The sequence below is a fragment of the Gavialis gangeticus genome, unplaced genomic scaffold, assembly GCF_001723915.1.
Source record: "Gavialis gangeticus isolate Ggan-Ray unplaced genomic scaffold, GavGan_comp1, whole genome shotgun sequence".
Taxonomy (NCBI): domain Eukaryota; kingdom Metazoa; phylum Chordata; order Crocodylia; family Gavialidae; genus Gavialis; species Gavialis gangeticus.
In genome coordinates, this window is record NW_017729001.1 from 21,877,147 (window position 1) to 21,890,612 (window position 13,466).

The window sequence follows — 13,466 nt, forward strand, 5'->3', positions numbered from 1 at the left end:
TTTTTTTTTTTTTTTTTTTTTTAACTAACTCTATGGCCTGGTTAAGCTCTGCTCACCAAGACAAATGTTTGAGCAAATATGAAGAGTAACTAGCATACAACAACCCACTCTGCTTTGAGGAGCAGCTTGATGTCTGTGTTTGTATTTCAGCAGCATGCTTATCAAAATGTGCTGTTTAAAAGAAAACAAAGTTATTTTGCCCCCAACTGCCAGCCCCGCAATTGTAACCTGGCACCAAGCTGAGTTTTATTTTATTTTTTTAAACACCACCAGCATAGAAGATGCTGCAGGGCAAAGCAGGCTCTCAGTAATGCATGCCATTTAGGTGACTAATGGGCTGATGCAGGTGTCAAGGACAGCATATTTTGGATTACTTTATCTTTACTGTTGGTTATTGTTCATGGTAAAGAAAGAAATCAGCTTGACTTTCAGAGGCCAGAGAAGCAAGGAAGGAAGGAAGCAAGCACTGCAGGGAAAGAAGTTGCAGAAAGCTAGTTTCTTCCAAACTGAAGAAATGTAATATTCAGAATGACAGTGAACGTGGATCCTCACTATATTTAAAGCTCAACCTTGTGTCAGCAAAAAACCCCCAACAACTTAATGGAGTACGATGCAGAAGTAGAAACACTTCATTAGGCAACACTGCAAGGATTTCTGGAATTCATACCTGAGTTATTTTACTTTGCACTGAAGACACGATTGCAGAAGAGATCTGGCCATCTTTTTCCTGAGAAACTCCCCTAAAGACAAAAACACAAGAATTAGAAGTTTACCCAATGCATTTTTTTAATCTAGCTCAAGAGATTGTTTTATTTCCTTTGGTGTACCAGCCTCACCGCACTTGCAGTGCAGACATGCCCTCAACTCCAGGCAGATCTTTAAGCTAAAAGGGCTTTAAGCACTGTCTCATGTAGCTCAGACCAATGCTATAATGGGACTAGGGTAATGCAATCAGTAATGAAGCAGACTCAGCTGAGGGAAAAAAGTATAAAAAAAAAAAACCAATGCATACAAAGTTCTTATTTTGGCAATTTTGACCAAATTTTCCACTGTCGTAGCCAGGTTTTGGAAGGATCCATTGTACTACTGTTGCTTAAGGTGTTATTGAGAACCATTCCGGAAGGAGAACACAATCCCTGGGTTTCCTTCACATTAATCTCTCAAATTCAACAGTTTTTTTTCCTCTGGACAATCTTCTGTAACTTGTCTTTTGATCGGAACATTAAGTTCGGCTATAAAAACATTTTCAGCTGTTATTATTTGACCCAAAGAACACCAGTGAGCTCTCCAATAATCTCAGGTCACCAGCACAAATGGTTTCCACCTTTGTACACAGTCCTATCTTGCCCTGAGTATTTTTCATTATAAATCCCTGTTCGAAACACACATTCATGGTCAAAAGCTGTCAGGACTTTCAAATGACACAGTGAGAGAGAAAGTTACCTGGAGCGTTCCTGGCTGGATTCCCTACTCTCCACAGGAGAGATGCTAGTTGAATGTATGGAGTTTTTGTGTGTCGACTGTTTGCTTGGTGACATGGACGGCGAGTGAGATCTAGCTTTGGACTTAGTACGTGATCTAGACCGCCTCTTCTTCTTCTTTTCATGGGGACTTCTGAAAAAAAAAGTTTATTGGAGATGATTAAAGTGTTTCAAGTTTGTTTTTTAATCAGCTAAGTAGGAGCAATGTTAGACATTTCTAAAGGATTTTCAAGCCCCCTTTAACATACTTGTTCAAAGTCTTCTGCATGATGAGTAAGTGTGCTTTAACAACCATGCACTAAATCACTGTTTGCATGATAGTGTGGAGAAAAGCATCCCCAAAGCAGACCTTCCTATGTATGGACACTTGTAAATTATGCAATTTTCACATTTCAATCTGAGAAATGGGTACAAAGATTACTAGCTCCTTGCTTTATGTCAGAAGAATACTGGAATTCAGAGACTGGCCAATACTCAATACTTTGAAAGAAGGGGCAAAAAACCTTCCTGTTTACAGTGACACAATAACCTGACCATGGGGGGTTTTCATCCCCCCCTCTTTTTAAGTCATCAGCTTTATCATCAGATGCACAAGGATTTATATTCACAATTCTCACCAATAAGCCAATGCCTAGGGGTTACTTTTTAAACAAATTATTTCTGCAACCAAAACTCTGGACTGACGATCTTAAAAAATTACAACCAAGTTCCTGCATAATATTCACACAATCCTATCCAAAGCAGCATGCCTCAGACTGCTGGGGGCAGATAGGGCCACTTTATATATGCACAATATATACAAGTTATATAAGATACAAGAACAGGAGCTTAAAGGACATATAAAATTATTTTTATTGTTGATGAAACAAGGGGCCAACAAAAGTATTCTGAAACGATATCTAGCATTCAACTGGAGTGCATGAATTCTAGTAGTAACACTGCAGACCGAGTTGTGGAGATCCTTATATATGGTTATAAACTTAGTAAATCACAAGTAAGTAAAAGTGAAGTTGCTCTAATTAGGATTACTGAATCACTTTCATGCAATAATTCAATGTGTTCAGGTCCCTGCAGCCTGCTGGGTCTTTTTTCTATTTTTAAACCTTACAGCAAAGCAAATTTACTCTACGCTTTTAACAGTTACAGTCTACTGGCTGAAGGTAGGATTTTTGGACGCTGCTTTGTTGCAGAGTGTATCCAGACTGGTGATGACTAACACTGGGCTACTAAACAGAAACTTTCATGGAAAATGAAGTAAGAAGCTAACAAAATTCTTTTTTCTTGCTCATTTACAATGGGCAGTTATTAGCAGCCAAAGGTCAATTTAGGAGTCAGCAAAATAAATTCTTCTTATACAAAGTCTTTTGTCTGTATAGTATTTAACTCATTAAATAAAAGTAAATTCACAATACTGCAAAACATAGGGAACAAAGTGTAAATACAATTAAAATATTGCAAAAAAAATACTGTGCATCTCTGAAGTTTAAGATTTCTCCCACAGATTTCACTGCTCAAATACTAAACTTTATGATTACAAAAATCTTTCACATGTAGTTGAATTTTAACACCGAAAAAATTACTACGCATGACAACAACAATAACAATTACTTACGGCTGCTATGTGTAAATTAACATCATAAATTCAAATACCAAATACCCTTCCTAGTCTCATAACAAGCTAAGACATGAGATCTGCTACACCTTGACTGGTTAGTTGCGTCTCACAGTTAAGTTTCAGTATATTTTTATGCTGTAACCGTTCTTAAAAAATATAAAGGAGTATTTTATAAGAAGCCTTCTTCAAAAATGTTATGCTTTGAAATTTGAAAACAAAATCTGAATTTGTAAATAAGAAGCCAAATACCATCATACTGACCACAATCGCTCAACATTTCACAATTCATCATTTATTTTTCACCTATCCATTTCACAAACAAATTATAATTTAAAAAACTTCTGGAAACAAAAGGCCAAGGTGAAAGCATTGCTAATACGTTTAAACAGAAGCCAATCTTTGTGTCATGCTTTGATATTAAAACACTTCGACTGATTTGCACATACACTATTTAAAATTTTTTGTCCTGGGGTAATTGTCATTGGCAATTCTGACACGTAAGGCAGGAAGATGCACCGTATTGGAAAGCTCTAATCATATTTACTCTGGGGAGTATGTCACACATCTTCTAAACAGCTAGTCAGTAATTCGGCATGACAAAAAATGGCATTCAGGCCCCTAAAACTGACATTTTCCATTAAAAAAAAACCTTACAAGCCAACCTTTGCTTGATCCCCCCCTCCCCCCACATCTCACTAAATCTTAGATGACTTGCACCTCTCAGAACTGGCTGCATAATCCAAAACTCTCCCCCATCAGATGTCCTAAGAACAAATCTAAGCATTTTAAACGCACCCTCTCTCGTACAGCAATCTTGGCTATTCAACATTTTCACTGATAACTTCCTTGTCTTGGACTTGAATCTAGTTAGAGCACTGCACTGTTTCTATTTGCCTAACACGTTCTTTCAGTCCTCCTCTCATATTTTTTCAAAGTCACCCTTCACATTCTAAGAGAAATACACATCAGCATCATCCACTCAGATAAAAGATTGGGTAAACAGATGAGCTTTTTAATTGAGTCTCAAAGACAATGAAGCTCTGCTTCCGTCACACGATTAGGGATAATGAGTTCCAGAGCTGAGATGCATACATAAAAAATTCTCTGCCCCCAGCAGCCACACGTCTACCTGTAAAGTTAATTGCCTGTGCAACATGGAGCACTGACGCAATGGGATTTTTTTGTTACATGAGGCCATAAATATGAAAAACTAAGGAGCCAGTACCCATGCCTACAATGCAGAGGATGAAGAAAGTTAATAGCATGGATTCCATAGGCTTTTTAATTCTTGATACATAGGAAGAGTACAAGGCAGACAGCACTCCTCAAACTAGATGCACAGCTGTACTAGTTTTTCAATACACAAGAGCAGATTTAGGGCTAAATCTTTAGAAAGAAGCAGGTAAACCTGTTGCATGTACAGTGTTATTGTAGTTACCCCATTACATGCATGCCGACCTGGCTTTTTATCCACCCAGGCAGGTGTGCACACCTAAACTGACTGGAGGTTGCATAGTCATATTAGCAAAGTGAAATTAAGGATACAAAGAGTGGCCACCTAATAGCTATTAAACTTTGCAAACGTGCTCTTCCACAGAACTCTCAGCAACTTCAAATGAACTTTGTTTTTATGTGGTCTATGTGATTAAAGGCTCTTACAGACAGAAAACATGTTGTTACAACAGAGTATGCATGGTATGAACGCTTATACGTAAGACAGAGAAAGTGAACTGTGTTCCAGAACAGAATCCTTTAAAGAGCGTTACTACCTGTTGGACTGCTGAGATAAAAAATAAAAGAGCAACCAGTTCTTCAATTACTGAACAGGCAATAATGAACTTAGGTTAATATAAACATAGTATATTTAAGCTTAGTAAATGTGCATTAGCATAAAAATAAATGGCTTACAACCTAGGCCCTTTTCAAAATTTGACAGTATTTTTTTTTTATTTAGAAAAAAATCACCTTAACATTTGTAAAAATATCCTGAAAACACCTCTCTCAATCCTGTCCATATACGAAGTCAGTGAGCACAAAGTGAGGATGTAACTTCTCTTCCCCCCAACCTGTACCAGTCCCCACCAACCCCCCTTTGCCTCAAATTTTCCCAGAGCAGTTTTGAAACTGCATGGTCTCCCCCTCTTGACAGTGAAGGCTACAAAAAAGCATCTGAGAAAAACAGGTAGAGAGACCGCTTACTTCTCCCAGCATTCACACAGGAACAGAAATCCACATGCCTGCTACATAACATCCATAAGCAGGATGAGTTGTACAATGTTGTACAAGGCTAGAAGACCCAAGGGGGAGGGGTGTGCAACCTCCCCTCCCCACACCGATCATGTCACCGGTTGTGATCCATTTATACACTCAACAGTTATTTTACTGCAAATGGAGTGTTTACTAAATTACATTTCATTTACTTGCTCCATGGACCCATCATGACTGGACAGCTTTCAAATACCAGCATGGCTCTGCATTTTCCTTAGACAATATCACTGTGCACCAGTGCAGGGAGGGAAGCCCAGATAGGAAGAGTATGGCAGACCCTACAGCACCAAACTACTTCCTCTATTTGCCAGAAAGAAGACACAGCCAAATGGCTCGGCCTAGGGAGAGATCAGAATATTCACATCCGCTGCCCAGCACGCTAACTGTAAAATAACCTTTGATCACAGGTACATCCCAAGTGCATGTATCCTTAAAAGTTTATCCCAGAGATAATGCACTTGTCCTGTACAGGAAGTGCCAGTGCTTCTAATGAAACATTTTCTCAGGTGTGCCTGTACTTCGGCAGTCAAGGTTGAAAAGAAGCCTCAACATAACTAGTGCACAAGTGAAACGTTCTTTGTCACTGGTGCCCATACCTGGACCGTGTGCGTTTCCTACTGTTTCCAGGACTGTTACTAATGCGATAAGCAGTTGGGACACTCCTTTCCTCTCTTCGCCGTTCTGGGGAGTGGGCCCGTCTCCTGGGTGACCTTGACCGTGACCTGGGCAGAAAAAATATAAATGTAAGTTTTATTATTACTTTTTATTCCTGTTATTTGTTTCATTACTTTCATTTCAGTGGAAACCTGTTGTTACCAAACCCCACTATGGTGCCGTTACAACGCCTACTTGATTTTCATATTAACACATCACATTTCTAGTCTCTAAGACTTGCCAGTGTCGTGAGTTTGTCGCCCATTCAGGATAGATCGATTTGCTTTTAACTGCCAAAAAGAGAAGCAGTTTTCTTTGGTATCGTGTGCTAAGGGCAACGTTTGCATTAGCAGTTGAGGTGTGATCATAGTGCAAACAGTTACCTCTCATGGGAGACAGAGTTTGCCAGTGCTGCTATGCGCAAGTCCATTTTGGCTTAAAGCCTAGAATCTTCACGTCAGCCCTGACCTTGTCTTTCCAAATCAGCAGCGTTGTTGTGTTGCTGCATCATGGAGACATGCAATTTGTGTTCAATTTATCATTTCATTTTGAAATATGCACGTTTCCTCAGATACTGACAAGTCCAGGAAATTCTGTCCCTCGTGAAGCAGGGTTAATCCTAAATTTATCCAGCACTTTCACCGGTGCAAGTGACTAACAACCCATGACCAGCACCTGTTTGACACTAGCACTTTCAACTTGAAATGTCTGCCCTACAAAGAGAGAAAGAGAGAGCATGCCTAGTTAAGATCAGAGATCAACTGAAGAGCTCACTCGAATGTTAATGATTGTACAACTGTATGTAGAAATAAAACCTGAGCATTTTTAAGAAGAAATGCATGCAATATAAAAAAACTCCCGGGGGTGGGGAACCCCTTTTTGAACAAATACCTCAGCAGCAGTTAATTCTGTTGCCATTAAGATACAAAGGCCTAATCATTTTGCTTCAAAATTTTAATTTATTTACTTAAGATATTTTATTCCACGTACTTTGAGCATCCTTTTTCCTTCAGAAACACCCAATTCTTGCAATGAACAAGACTTCTGTAAATCATTCTGTTGAATCACACTTCATACGTATACACATACACACGCATCCATGCGCGCACATACATGAGCCATTTCTCGTAACCCTACTACAATAAAAGACCTACTGAAATGAGAATCAGTTAAGTACTGTATTGCAATTTAACTGTGCTTTTTCACTTAGAAATCTGATCTTTACCAGGCCTTTCAGAAGGATTATAAAAAAGAAAAAAAACAAAACAAAACAGATTATAAAAGTTTGGGGTCAGTCAGACACCTTGACATTTTACCAGGATTTCCCTCAAAAGAGCTCCAGCAGTCAAATCTTTTCGTTGTCGAAGCTGCCTGATAATTTTCTCGCTCTGTTGCTGCTGCCATTGATGAGCTGCTCAGACTCGGTTCCATGCTCAGTGTCCCTGTGGATGCTGTGAGTCTGTGATATGGAGGCACACACTTCACATTCAGAATAAAATGGGCTAGTTTTGGTATTAACTAGAATCCTGAAAAGGCTCAGTCCCTTAACCAAAAGCTGAACCTTAGTGAAAGCATGCTTATAGGGCCCAGCCTAAAAAAGAGTCCAAACAATCAGAAAGAAAAAGGCATTAGCTAATTTTTTATGAATTTAGTACGATTGTTTTGGTTCTAAAACATTTTCAAATCACTTAAACTTGAAGAGACTTAGCCATTAGTCTTTAACTGATTTGAAGTGCCTTAGCTGTCTCCTTGCAATACATGAAATCATTATTTTAACTAGATTGCATGAGATATTCCGAAAACACCGTACTCCTTTAAATAAAGTTAATAGCATTCATGTTGTTTAACAGACTCTTTAACGTTCCATATATTATAAAGCTTGGTGCATCAATTCACGTTACATTAAAGGAAGTGGAAGGATATGGATAGATACTGCCTTTACAATGAATTAATGGGTTTTGGAGTAACAGGAAACAGGTACTCTTACAAGCAAGGGATTGCTATTTTGAGGTCTTAGCCGATTTCCTGAAATTGAGACAGTAAAAATTATACCATTACCTATTCTATTCAGCTTAGTCTAAACTAACCCTTTAGTGAAGCGTCCTGCTCCTCATTACTACTCGTGCTCATTAACCGGATAAGCAGAGTAGGTGGTGAAGCAGTAATCTATTACTAAGGTATAGCAGGAAACTGATTAACACCAAACGAGGATTTTGAGTTTCCATTCTATTCAAGTTCAAAATATACATTTAAATTTGATCTGTCCAGATAAAAGAAGTCATTTGTTTTGTAACGAGTTGTTTTGCAGTCCCTTTTCTCCTCCCATGCACTCACTCTGAGCATTAGCCTAGATCCTGTGCTTCCAAGATCTATTTTACAGACATATAGATTTACTCTCATATTAATACAGTCATTATTTACATTTACTGGTCATCAACTGTGAAATTTGAAACTTCTCAGCCAGAACATCATGCGTAAAACTTCAATGACTGACATTACATGCTACTAAACAGAGCACCACTATCAGATACAATTTATGTCAAATTTGTTATGGTGCTTTGAAGTTTAGTGGGAAAAAAAGGCACCGATCAACTGTTGACAACAGTGCAAGAAGAGGGTTCCAGAATTTGTGCGCTTCCAAGGCAGAGCCAAAATTCACCCATATCTTTGTCTTAACACTTTAACCTGAGACTCTAAGGCAATACCTGCTTAGATTTAAAACCTCCATAGAAGGCAATGCTCTAACACTATTAAGGTAATTCTGTATGGTTTATGGCTTTCTGAGATTTTTGCTTGGCTCTAGATTCATCTTCTCCATCTGGAATCAAAACCTTTCTATATCAAGGGCTTTTGGGGACTGATTTAGGAATACACGTTTGAGAACGGTAACAAAAGGAACAAGGAATTATGCAGAGAACTCACTGTTAACACACCAAGGACAGTAATAAAATTGATATAGCTGGGTTCCCGCACATCCCTACAATTTTTATTCATTTCTGAGGAAAAGACAGCTTCAATCACACTTTCAAGCAACATAGCTAAATATACTCTGCCTGTTCTGAAATTGATAGTATTTGAACAGAACAAATTATACAGCTCAACCTGTAATGTACCTAAATACATTACAAAGTGAATTTCTTAAAAATTAAGCCTTATTAAAATGGTGCACCATGTAAATATACAAAGCTGTGCCTATAAAATGCTATGTGTAACAAAAATATACTGCACTCTCATTTATACCAACCTACTCTTTGCAATTACAATCTGCTGCACTTCTAAAATAGAACTTCACTTCTCACTTAGATTTTAAAACCTACACGATTCTTCAAAATCAACGATTTGTCAGACAAATTTGTGCCTTGCACAAAAAACAACCAAACCAAAAATCTTAAGAACTTTTCAGAGCATCTTAAACTTGCACGCAACCTTACTCCCCTCATTTGACCCTAAACTACAGTTCTTACACTGTACAAAATTACCCTTCGAGGAACTGTTATACCCAATGTACTTTTACAGTTATAGTCAATATCTACCAAGAGCGCATAATTCACACATCAAATGGAAACTCAAGTAATGCTCATTCAGAGATCCCTAAACATTTTGGATTCTACTACAAAAATGCAAGTTTTCCAAATGATATAGAACATGTGGCAGTAGGTCATTATTAGTTTTTACATTTCAGAAGGCATAACTCCTTAATGACCAATTACAACATATCCTAATCAGAAGTTTTGAAAGAAGTGCGGCTTCTCTTTTGGCTGTCACAATTAATTTAAAATACCACTAGTTTAAACAGCTTTAGGCCCTAGACACAAATCTCTACTGTGTAGATATATCAAGTCTAATGAGCTATTCAGTTAGAAAGCTGTGAAAGTTTGGTAATTGTGAAAAACAGCACACATTAGTGATACATAGTGGCTTAGTTAACAGAATCATTATTCATACTTTTTAAAGATGTTAAATCAGAAGTTTCTTTCTCCATAGTAACTATACTTCTAATCTGTTCCAAATGCCAACTAATTATTGATGACTGCTCAACAGGGAGGAGACCTGAAGGTTAGTTTTAAGTTAGCACAAAACAAAACAAGTTAACAAAAGTATAAAACACTCCTATTAAGTACTCACTTGAGACATGTACAAATAAAGCAGTTATTTAAGGTGGTGATATTAGACACTAGTACTGAATTATGTAAGCTCTAAGCAATACATGATGTCCTTTTCTTCATGTCACTGCACAAAGTTGAACATCACAAATTAAGCTTTACAAGTAGTTTAGAACATAATGCAAGAAGGAAACACTATACTTCTATTACATAAATATATCAGCAGCAGTATGCTTTGTTGCCATGTGCCGGTGAACAAGACAGAAGAAATATGTGCAGGGAGCCACACTTGCTCTGTGACAATGCAACACAATGCATTAAGCAGTACTAATGGAGAAGATCCTGACTGCCCCACCAAATCAACTGCACAGGTGTTTTATTTGCTTTTAGGTCTCAGACTGTAAGTTATTTCAAGTGAGAATTTTTTTTTCAGTTGACATTGATACTGAAACATTTCCTGATATTATTTTGGCATTGTAACAGTGTTTCCATAGACTGCAAGGAAACCATTTGGCCACAGACGTGACATTATAATATTGTCTACATTCTCCTAATAGCACATTCAGACCATCTTTATCGGCTTACACTGATATCGGTTTTCCACTGTAGAACTGCAGTCATACCACCTCTCAGCACAAGTAGTTAGCCTAAGCACTGCGCTGTGTGGATTTAGCTATACTACTGTGAATTCAAGTAATAGCAAGCAGAGCGACATGCTGTGTCTCAGCACAGCAAGTCAGAGGTCTAGGCATGGCTTTAGCTTTATTTCTAAAATCACTGGCTTCCCAATGCACTGGGATTGTCACATCTGTAACTATAAACATAATTATGGTCAAACTTGTTTCTCAACACTGCAAGTCATTCATGCAAGCCCACCAAGATGTAGTTATGCAAATCATTTAAGAGGAGGTTTATATAGAAGTACAAAAGAAAGATTTGTAGTAATTTTAAGAACATTTATTTTTTTCTAAACATTTTTAAATAAAGCAGCAATGCTGACAAATGATTCTTGTCTCCTCATGCATACTTTACAGCCTAATGCTTGGCAAAGACTGGAGGCAGAAGGGTATTTTTGGATGGGAGGGAAAGTTGTTTTATTTTTCAATGTACAAACTGTTAAATGCTCCACACAACTAGATATAGTATCACCCTCTGTGCAAATGAACAAGCCTGAAAAACAATGCACCTGGCCTAACATGACAAGAGAAGCAGCCAGTGCCCTGTTCACAGTTGTCTTGTGGAGACAGTTCAGAACACATCAACTTCTAATTTTAGATTTTCACTGCTTTTATATGCCAAAGCTGACTGCAAGTTTTGTATGTTTCCTCTTTATATTCATGTGTGGCTACACAAAACCACTGAGAATGGTGACAAAGTCATTCGCCTAATTATGCAGAGGTCTCCAAACAAGTGGTAAAGCCATGAGAATGAATCTGATGATCCCAGGAAGGTATTTGGGAGAGCTGATTTTTGGTGTTGGTTTTGGTACACACACCAGAAATCTTACTACCGTGAATTAAACTATACAAACTTTTGGTGAAGGGTATCGATTTTTGCAAACTTTTGCACATTAGTTCAGGTGCAGAATAACTTTCCCCTGGCATGAACTTTGAGAGCAGCCCTATGGAGCTGTAAGATAAAGTATCCACAGCTTGCAAAAGTCTCACTCATAGGCATCTAGCAAACTTTTCTGGAGAAAATCCATAGATACTTGAAGAAGGGTGGCAAAATTGCCCTGAATGTTTACTTTTCAAGAAAAAAAAAAAAGACTTTTTAAAGCAGTTGAAGGGATCAGAATGCAAGAACAAGCCTCCCTGTGTTATGTATTGTAAAGGCAATTTATCGACTGCCTCCAATTTTAAACATCTACCCTAAGATATATTCCTTTGCATGTATGAAATGCCACACACTACAAATTATATCTATGTTATATGTAGGCTTCGCCTGTACATGAAAAGAAGGTAACATTCCTCAAATGCAAGCGACAGGCAGAAATAATGACTGACCCTACAATAAGGGTGTTTTCCCCCCCTCGAGGTGTGTTCTTTACCTAGATTCAATTTTTGGTTCATACACAATCCACACAAACTACAATTATTACGGTCAGCAGCAGCTACTGGGGCCCCTGTCCCCTTCAGTGTCCCCTGTCCCCTCTCCCAAGGACACAAAGGGCAACAGAATGGCTCTGCCAACAGAGAATCCTATACGAGGTGTCATACCTGCACGCCAAACCTAGAGTCCAACCTGAAGGCCTATACCAGGACATGTTGATTGCTAAGTGAGAGATCTGAATTCTTTGTTACTGCTCCAATCTCTCAGGTATATGGCGTGTTACCTAAACAGGTAACTGAAAAGGCCATATCCTTAATACAACTAGGGGGATCTTCCTCGATAACTTCCAAAAATTGACTTCTATACTACCCATGACCCATCTGGATAACCTTCAAAGATTCAAGTTGCCCTTAGACAAATGCAAGAAAATGTGGAGGTGTTTCATCAAAAAAGACACTGCAATCAATACACCAAGGTCAGGAAACAATGCTGGGGGATGAACAGATTGATTTATGTGGATTTGAAGACTGCATGGGGCCAGAGCTTACAAGTTTTGTGCAAAGGGCAATCCCAGTTTTGTGAAAGTAAACTACAGACTGAATAATTGGAATCTTCCCTACTTTCCCAGCCAACACAATGCGGCTACTAGGAGAGGTGGCTTCCCCATCTCATCCCTTAAAGGAGGCAGACACTGCAAAAAGCTCAGCTGGGGGATACTATTGCCAGATGAAGTCTCTGCACTGACAGAAGACCAGACTGTGTAGGGGCTAGCAAAGAATCCACAGCAGCTGACACTGGTGCTAGGAGGGACGAAAGCTAGTTTCCACATACAGAATGAAAACCTTTTCCATTTAGTTCTATGGGTCTAGTTAAAAAAAAAAAGCCTCTCTGCAGGATGAAGCCTAACAGCTGCAAGGATGCTGGGGTCCTGGCAGACTAATGGGATCTCTCACCATTGTTCTTGGAGACTACCTAGAACAGGTAAAGTGATTAGGAACTGTACTAACAGACTTGCCAGGTGCAACTACCAGAATTACCTGGTCCAGTCTAGATCAGCTTTGTGTCCTGCCTAAGTTTCCACAGGACTTATCAGCACGTCAGGGACGGATGGAAGGATATGCATTCATCCCCGTGGCCTTGGAATGAGGAAGTCATCCGTCAGGGAGCCTACACTCATGCCACTTTCTGGAACACTTGTGGTTTGTTAAAAATTCACCTTTTAGGAGAATCCCCACTTGCAAAAGACGCTCCGAAGAACCAAGTCCTTAAGGCGGTACTCCTTGTTCAAAGAAA

General features: G+C 38.7%; 1 protein-coding gene across 7 annotated transcripts in view; it reads right to left on the reverse strand.

Annotated features, from left to right (window-relative positions):
- SFSWAP (splicing factor SWAP homolog) overlaps nucleotides 1–13,466 on the reverse strand; it is a 116,927-nt gene that overhangs the window by 2,784 nt on the left and 100,677 nt on the right. For 4 of the 7 annotated variants that reach the window (XM_019507063.1, XM_019507062.1, XM_019507067.1 and 1 more), the window contains 4 exons: nucleotides 7,322–7,477; nucleotides 5,961–6,086; nucleotides 1,444–1,614; nucleotides 668–740 (listed from right to left, as the gene is read on the reverse strand). In XM_019507063.1, the coding sequence (XP_019362608.1) occupies nucleotides 668–740; nucleotides 1,444–1,614; nucleotides 5,961–6,086; nucleotides 7,322–7,477 (526 nt within the window). The remainder of the gene's footprint in view (nucleotides 1–667; nucleotides 741–1,443; nucleotides 1,615–5,960; nucleotides 6,087–7,321; nucleotides 7,478–13,466) is intronic. The other 3 variants (XM_019507065.1, XM_019507066.1, XM_019507064.1) reach the window with 2 other exon arrangements.